Consider the following 8,813-nt stretch of genomic DNA (forward strand, 5'->3'; position numbering starts at 1 on the left):
AAGAGTGTCTGAGTTGGAAAAAGGTAATCTAAACGCTTCCCCGTGCTGAGTAATTTTCTTCACTCCCCCTTTCTGGTGCAGTAGTCTAAATGTAGGCATTGAGAGAAAGACAGTTTAGGTGCTGGACTACATAGTAAGTGACAGCAAGATACTTAGATTCCTTTTTCCTTCTTGTCCCAGGCTTCCTGCTTGACAGGCCTCCGCATGGCTTTGCCTTCCTGTCTCTTAATTTGGTGTATGTGGGTGGTTAGGATGAAACTCTTAGTGTTTGTGGGATGGAAAGATCAATAAGGAGTTGAGGGGAAATAGGAAGAAGTATGACACAGGTGTCAGGTAAATACCTAGACAACGTCAAGTACACGTCTAAGTAGAGTTGCCTTTTTTTATTTGGACTGAAAATCCTATGGGCTGAATTTCATTAGCACAGCTGTCTGTGGTGTAATGAATGGCATTTCACTCCAGAACCGTTTCCTGCTGCTTTGGAAGTAACTGCAGGTTACTTTGGGTAACTGCAGGTACTGAGTTGTGTCCTATCTCAAGTGTATCCCAAGCTTTCAGAGTTTACAGAGATTACACATGGTGCCACTGGGGGACACTCTTAATCCTAGTCGTTTGTTCAGATATTTGGATTAATTATTACTGAGATCTCTGTGCTTGAGTAAAGTCTGTTGGTTTGGATTACAGATGCCCGTGGAAATGAGCTAAAGGACAGAACTGTCTTTCCGTATTGACTACCCACACCTGCAGAGTGGACTGTGTAGGACTAGAGTACCAGTGATACCACTGCCCAGTCTGTGAACGATTTTAGGAGGATAGGTAGTCAGATAAAAGCAGCTTAATGGACATGCTTTCAAACGGAGCAAACATACGTATCTCATGAATTTTGAAATGCAGCCTAATGGATCCATTTGTGTAACATTGTATCTATTTGTTTCATTTAAAAATTGTGACGGAGGGGCACAGGGAAGGAGGAGGAAGAGATCTTTTACTGGCTCTGTCATTTAGTATTTCCCGAGAGCCAAGATAAAGCCTAAACTGCAACTAAAGTTCTGGAGAATTAGTGGCCTCTTAATGTCTTATGTGGCAAGTGTTGCTAGTCCTTGTCTCTGAAAAGATGTGACTCATATCGGCAAGTCATCAGAAAGAAAAAGGGAGTGGTGGGAGAACAAGAATGTGTAATTCAGTTAGGTTAAAAATAGCCTGTTCCCACCTTTATTTTTTGTGTGGGGAGAGAGAGCTGTCTTCAGTCTCCAGGGAAGTGAAGAATTTGGGCCAGGAACCAAGACAGAGGCTTTCTTTTAGTTGTGTAATTTGCTCTCTATTACAGTGCAGCTTAACTTTTCTGTGTCTTTGGTTGCTTTGTCAAATGAAAGTGAGGGTAATAATGATTGAAGAACTTAATGATTTTGTAGATTAAATGCAGACAATCTATGAAGTGATCTGACCTCTTTTGACAGTAGCATTTCTATTGTGCATTTATTTTAAATGTCATATTGTTTAGCATCTCTTCCCGACAACTAACCAGAGTATAAGTTCCTCCATGTCCTGAAACTAAATAAATGGGGGAAAAAACTAACCTCATAAGGTGACACTATGAACTTTGATTTTTTTTTTTTTTTTAATCTGTAGCTGTGACAGCTCTCTTTAGTTACCAGTGGGGCAGAAGAGCTTGAAGCTTGTAGAGCTGCTGTGATTCTCAACATCTTCTGGTAATTCCTTCACTGGTTGTCTCCATCGGCAGCAGTAGATGATGCATTAAAAAGCAGGATTGAATCGAGGACTGAATGTGTAACAGTAGTGCCTGGACTTAACTGTGAATCCTAACTTTGCTGGAGACATGAACAGATCACTTGTTCTGTCTAAATCTGTTTTCTCCATCTCTGAAAGGGAATAACAATATTTCTTGCCCATCCTGTCCAAAAATAATTCAGGTTCTTTAGGAAAAAGCTTGTCTTATTCTGCGTATGTGCCCATTGCCCAGAACAGAGCATCTTGTTATCATCTGGAGTTGTGGATGTTTTCATGAGAACAAACTGAAAAATACAAAAATGAGAACTATTGTTTGTTCATTTCCAACCCATTATTGCTTCCCTAAGTTATTCCACAGGGTGACTAATGCTCTTAATGGAGTACATTTTGGTTTTTTTTTATGTGTGAGATTGGTTGTACCACCCTAGTGGAGGTTATTCAGCATTGGTTATAAGACCCTGGGTTTTTTGGTTTTTGGGTTTTTTTTGCTTAGAATTCAGAATATTTCAGGTTTTGGTCTGTATGTTCCTCAAGACAGATGCAAGCATCAGACAAGATTTTTCTTTGTCCACCCCCTCATTCTGTGAAAAATGCCGTCAAAACACTTCAGTTGCTTCTGAGAGTGGGAATGGAGAGAATGCCAGTGGTTTAAAAACTACATATAAGAATTGTGGCAACCTTTTGTAACAACAGCTCTTTGTTTTTCCTTGGAGCATGAAGTTTGGCAAAGGGATTGAATTTGTTTCAGGAATGTGAGTAAAGGAGAAGAGTGGGACTCAGAAGAAGAGGTTGCTAAAAGGTTGAGGGTGACGCTTTAGTACAGGACTGGGGTTTTATTTTGTGGCACAATGTGGGATTTCTCTCTTCTTAATACTTAATTCTAGAAATTACTTGTAAGCAACTACATCAGCAGAATACACAAACTATGTCATACAGAGTACTGCAACTTTAGGAAGTTTTGATCTCAATTTGGTTCTCAATTTCATAAATACTCTGGGGAATATCTTGCTGGTTTTATCACATCTTTTAAAAAAGCTAATAATTTCTGCTCTGATACTAAAAAAATTTAATGTTTTCATAGTTAATAACTTTTTATTGTATTTTTCTTCAGATCACTTTGAACTTCAGCTTTACGTTTTTGTTCAGATTGTCTCACGATTTGTCTATGGGACAGAAATCAGTTCTACTGAATTTAACTTTGCCTTCTGGAACATGTCAACTCTTTCGTATTTCAGATTGACCTCCCAAAATGAGAGCGTCAACCTGTTTCTCAGCCTGCTCTCTGTAAAATGGAGATGCTGCTTCTGGCTCCCTGTGTAGCAGCAGTAGGAAAAGAAATACTGTTTTTGAAGCATTGTTGATGTTTTAATAATGAGCATACCAGAGAATCCATATTTGCTAACAATAAATATATTTTAAACCAGGGTGAATGGTTTGAAATAGGCAGGTCTCCAGCCATGAACTAAGCAATGAAGAAAGAAAATATTTAACATTCTCTTATTACTTGTCTGCCATCTATTCTTTTGCTCTAGGTGAGCAGGAAAAATAAACTAAGTAATTAGAATGAGGTGTATAAAACCTGGTTGTGTTCTTCTGTGCTGCAAAATCAACATTCAGTAATACTACTTCAGTTTTTTGTCTGTGCACCTCTCTAAAGCGGTTAAAATTCCAAAGATTCCCAATATCAATTATATTGTTTCTTAACCTGAATTACAAATACTTTGTTTCGACTCATAAAGGTTTTTCTTCCTCCATGTAATTCTAGGTAACAGTGCATTTAAGTCTCCTGATGAATTCAAAGTCTCCCTTCCCCTTCGCACAAACTACTTATACGGGAAGATCAAGAAGACTCTGCCAGAGCTGTACGCTTTCACTGTATGCTTGTGGCTGAGATCAAGTGCTTCTCCTGGAATTGGCACTCCATTCTCATATGCTGTTCCTGGGCAGGCGAATGAAATTGTCCTCATAGAATGGGGGAATAATCCCATTGAGCTGCTAATTAATGATAAGGTAAGAATTTACTCACTCTTCTATATTGTCTGCATAATCACAATACCGAACCCTTGGTACCTCTCTAGTAACTCTTTCTGTCTCAGAGAAGCCAGCTCTGGGCCTTTGAGATGGTAGAGCCTACTTATCTGTTGTTGTCCACCTGTTTGTTGCAAGTTGATAAAAGTACTCAAAACGAAGTCAAATGGAACACGTATTTGTGTGTTGAGACAAAGCAGAGTGGCATCTAGATGTTCACATGCTTACGCATGCCCTCTAAATTCACAAGCAGATCTTGATTTTGTTTTATGAAACAGAAGCAGTATTTGGAGCCACACCATTGCAGAACCTGTGGTATCTAAGCTAGTTGCAGTATTTCTATCTTTCTAGTTGTAGAAATTCAGCTATGTTAAAATCTGAATTAAAATTTTGAAGAAGACAGAGAGCAAAAGGCATTTAATTATGGCTGGTTTTGTTATGCTTAGTGACTGAACTTCAGTTAAAATACAAATTTTTCAGACTTTACATGTAAAAAGCAATCACACTACTTCATACCGCTGATGATTCTGATGAATGAGGCTTGAGGAAAGCAAGACCCATTGAAATTTGGCATTAAAACAGATTATAAACTCTTCCTTTCTCCCCACCTCCTGCTAGGTTTCCTAGTAACTCGCTGCTCTCTGAGGGATCAGGTGTTGACAGGTCTACAACTCAAGTGGTTTAGTCATGTGGCTAGTTACGGACTTTTAACAGTCATATCGTCCTCCCAAGCCAATGAAAGTGAAAAGCGGATTCTTTTTAATAGTCTGGGGAAGAGAAGGAAACTCAAGTCTGCTTATCTTTCAGCAGTAACCTTTTCTCTTCAAAATTATCTCACAGTAACTATTAATGTTCTGTGAGGCTTTTCTTTCTCCCACATCACAGCTGCTCCAAAGCCCACTGCATTTGGGTCTTCATGTTGACTTTAGGAATTTGATCTGAAAACTTATTTAAGGAGCAGAATTCCTCCTTATTTGGAGCCCTATGTAACAGTCCCCACAAGTTTTACTGGAACCAGGAAGATCTATTTGTCAGAGTTGTTTCTGCAAATGGTGCAGGCAAACTCCGGATTTTAAGAGGAAACTTAACATGAGCACTGGATGGAATATCAGTCATAAGCAGTGAGATTTAAACAACAAATGCCACAGATTAGTACGCAGGGTCAGTGTATTGATAACAGCTCAGACTCTGGTCCTTGCGTCACTTGATTCTAGATGAAACAGACTCAGGTCTAGGATAAAAAGCACGGCTGTATTCCTGAATGCGGGAGAGCTGGGACGAAGTAGAAAGATGTGGACTAATTTGTGCCTCTGAAGTGTTTTCTTCTTAAATGGTGTGCTTGAACTGCTAGACTTGGTTTGCCACATGCATTATCCTTTGGATGTTGTAGGTTGCCCAGCTTCCTCTCTTCATTAGTGATGGAAAATGGCATCATATCTGTATAACATGGACAACCAGAGATGGAATGTGGGAGGCTTTTCAGGATGGAGAGAAGCTTGGCACTGGGGAGAATCTTGCTCCTTGGCATCCAATTAAACCAGGAGGTGTCTTGATCCTGGGTCAGGAACAGGTGAGTGACTGACAGTGTGTTCCAGGGTTTAAAAAAAAAAAAAAAAAAATTTGGAACTTCCCAAACAAATAGCGTCTGTGAGAAAAATTTGTGGCGGACAGGTTTTTCCAGGGTTTTAAAAAAAAAAAAAAAAAAAATTGGAACTTCCCAAACAAATAGCGTCTGTGAGAAAAATTTCTTTGTGGAACACTTGGTGCTGTTGCATACACAGTATCACAAAGATTAACACAAAGCAACAAATACTTAATGCAATCACGCATTTTTATGCTTTGTTTCATTGACTAAATATTCAGAATACTCATGTTGCACTCGATGCCACAGCGTGCAACGTCAACAGTGATCTCAGTAGTGCCGTAAAGGAAACCCTTTGAGCCACGTTGCTGGTAACAAACAGTGTGGCCACTGAGCTTACAGAAAAGGACGGAACTGACCAGTGCTCTTGTATGAGCAGTCAAAAAGGAGCTTGCTGAAAGCAGACCAAGTACAATTCCTTTGATTTGTTTTATTTTTTTAAATTGAGGCCAAATTGACTGTCTCCCTTAGCAGTTTACTGTTTTTCCCCCTTCCTTTTCTCTTTATCCCAAGCATAGTAAGAATGTTAGTCCTTGAGCCCCCGAATAGACCAAGGAGTGTGTGTATGGGGGTGAAGGGACCAACAGCTGTAGGCACTGGAGTGCTGGTGGGTATATCTGGATCTTTTATAATGTGGCCCGCCACAGAGAACTCTCTCCAGACTGAACTCTGCAGCTTTTCAGGTATGGAACACATTTTTAGAACAGCGGAGCCTGTCACTCATTCAGAATTTGATGTCATCTTTAAAGATGAGTCTGAAGTCAAAGGTTTCAACTGGAAATCAGACATTTGGTTTCTCATTGAAGTTGTAGGTAAATAACTCTCCTAATGCAAATGCTAATAAAGTTTGAATATTAGTACTGCCAACAGAAAGTATTCATGAGGTTAAGGATAAGTCCGTACTGAATATTGGAAAAAAAAAACCAAACCCCAAACCAAAGGCTTTTGAATCTCACTCTTCTAGTTAACATCTCATTCAGCTATTGCTTATGAATTGTGTGGTTCTTCACGTTTTTTCTCTCCCTTTGTTCTTTGTATGCTTATACATACACTAAAAAGGAAAAAAAAAGTTGTAGTGAGTAGCAGTAAATAGCCTTTCTCCAGGAATTCCAGGTTCACAATGCAACAACGAAAAATTAGGTTTGCCCTGATACTGATTTTAGTAGATAATTGTCCATGCTGTAAATGACAGAATAATAAGTTCATAATCCTAACACGCTCTGCAGAGCAGGTGCTCCAGCTCACTGGCAGCTTTTCTGTAGCTCTCTCATGCTATTTGCCTGTACTATGCTTGGTTCTATCCTTTACTCTCAGTTTCATGTTAGTGTGATCGCATAAAATGTGCCATTTCTCTCCTGGATTAGTGGATGGAGCAAGCAAACGCTCTTAGGCTTATGCAGTAGCAGTTTGAGTTAGTTATTTGGCACAACCAGAAGCAGCCTGTGTATTTGGATCCAAAGATCACATTTTATAGGCCCTGTGGACAGTTGGTCAAGGGTTGCAGTTACAGTTCGACCTTTAGCCATAAAGCTTTTGGATAGCGATACACATCTGTGGAGCTCATGCCGAACTTGTCCTGTGCCAAGCTTGCAAAACCGCTCCTCTATTAGCTTCAGTATTTAAAGCTGCCTCCTGTTCTGCTCCTTGAGAGCAGGGTTAGTGATGTATAGCCTTTGTGTGATGGTACACAGTCACTACTCTTTGCTTGGAATTGTTTTGCCTCCTTTCACATTGGAGCTTTTAACTATTCCCTCTAGAAACTTGACGTTGACGTTGTTTGTCTCTGTGTCCTAGCTCTGCACCTCCTTCTAGCAGCGTGGCTGGGGGGAGGGTTCTTCAAATCTGAAGAAGAAAATGCTGAAATAACCTTCTCATCTAATCCTAACTCTTGTGTGCCTAAAGGACACAGTAGGGGGAAGATTTGATGCAACTCAAGCCTTCGTTGGGGAGATGAGCCAGTTCAATATATGGGACAGGGTCTTAAAAGCTGAAGACATCATGAATATTGCTAACTGCTCTACCAACATGCCTGGCAACATCATACCCTGGGTCGATAACAACGTCGATGTGTTTGGAGGTGCTACGAAGTGGCCTGTGGAGACATGCGAAGAGCGTGTACTAGATTTATAGCTGCAATCATTTCCCATTCAAGTGCCCCTTTAGTAGGACAATCTTCTGTGCAATCTAAAGCACTTATTTTTTCTCTCTGCCCTTCCCAAATCTTAATTAATCAAATAAAAAAAAAGAGTAATCTGCCTCTTCTGTGCAATCTAAAGCACTTATTTTTTCTCTCTGCCCTTCCCAAATCTTAATTAATCAAATAAAAAAAAAAAAGAGTAAGCTGCCTCAGTGCAAAGATAGCTGCTAGTTTGGGGCGTTGAGCCTGACAAAGGAAGAAGCACTTGGCTAGAGCGGCCCTTGCTTTCTTGTGACCTGATCAAAAACATGCTTTGGGCTCTGGCAGCCTTTCAGTTAGGCCCAAGTTTAGTACAGCTGTTGTTCTGGCAAGAAGGGGAATGGCTGTGCACATGTTAACTGCAGTACTCCTTCTAACTACATGCAGTGCTGAGAAATGTGAATTTGGCTAAATGTGAATCCTGCCTTCCAGTCTAACGTCTCCCCTCTGAATTGAAGCCATTCTTTTTTAGTCCTTTTTAAAGAAATCGTTTAATCCTTACGCTACAGTGGTTATGGTGCTGCTATGGGTGGAGCAGACCAGCCACTGTCGGAGTGCAAGGGTCTTGCTTTTTAATTTGCAAATTAGAATTCCTTATTTTACGATAAGGAGGCAGTGTATATGAGACACTATTCCAGGTGGGGTTGAAGAAAGGGCTGCGTAGTCAGCACAGCTCCACTGAAACAGAGATGCTTCAGGTAGGGTTCTGTCCCAAAGCCTGCCTTTGGCTAGCCAGGATCCCAGCGTAGACGGGCAGAGGAAAGATTGTATTTGTATTTTCGGTAGGTTGAATGTACTGAACTCCAGTGATCTGGCCTGTAAACTTTTCTCCATTGTTTCTCTTGCTTCAGTCAATGTCTTTATTTTTTTAAATATACAAGCTGTGATTAAGTGAATTTCCATTTTGTTTTGCTTTGAAAGGCCTTTTTATGAGCAAGTGCCAAAGTTCAGTTTCTGCTTGCTGAGAATCGCTATCTATTTTTCCAGCATAAGTCTTCTGCACTGTTTTCTATGTTATTATAATGGTCCTATGTAATATGAAAATGTGCTGTTTTTTCAATTCTTGTTGACTGTCTCTTCTGTAAGCACTGGGCTGACTACTATATTTTTTTATCATTTTCTCTCAATATTTTGCAAACGATCTTGCTGTTTCCTTGGCATTGATGTGACTACTTGGTTTGTGGCTCGCAGATAGCAAATGCACTGTACTGGGAAAGA

The 8,813-nt window shown here is 40.1% G+C and overlaps 1 protein-coding gene across 1 annotated transcript in view; it reads left to right on the forward strand.

Moving 5' to 3' along the window:
• NPTX2 (neuronal pentraxin II) overlaps positions 1–7,549 on the forward strand; it is a gene marked incomplete at its 5' end in the record, with an annotated part of 9,761 nt that extends 2,212 nt beyond the window's left edge. The window contains 4 exons of the mRNA XM_010145795.1: positions 1–23; positions 3,515–3,759; positions 5,168–5,347; positions 7,322–7,549. Of these exons, the coding sequence (XP_010144097.1) occupies positions 1–23; positions 3,515–3,759; positions 5,168–5,347; positions 7,322–7,549 (676 nt within the window). The remainder of the gene's footprint in view (positions 24–3,514; positions 3,760–5,167; positions 5,348–7,321) is intronic.
• Positions 7,550–8,813: the final 1,264 nt, after the last annotated feature.

Source organism: Buceros rhinoceros, unplaced genomic scaffold, assembly GCF_000710305.1.
Source record: "Buceros rhinoceros silvestris isolate BGI_N320 unplaced genomic scaffold, ASM71030v1 scaffold16421, whole genome shotgun sequence".
NCBI classification, from domain to species: Eukaryota; Metazoa; Chordata; class Aves; order Bucerotiformes; family Bucerotidae; genus Buceros; species Buceros rhinoceros.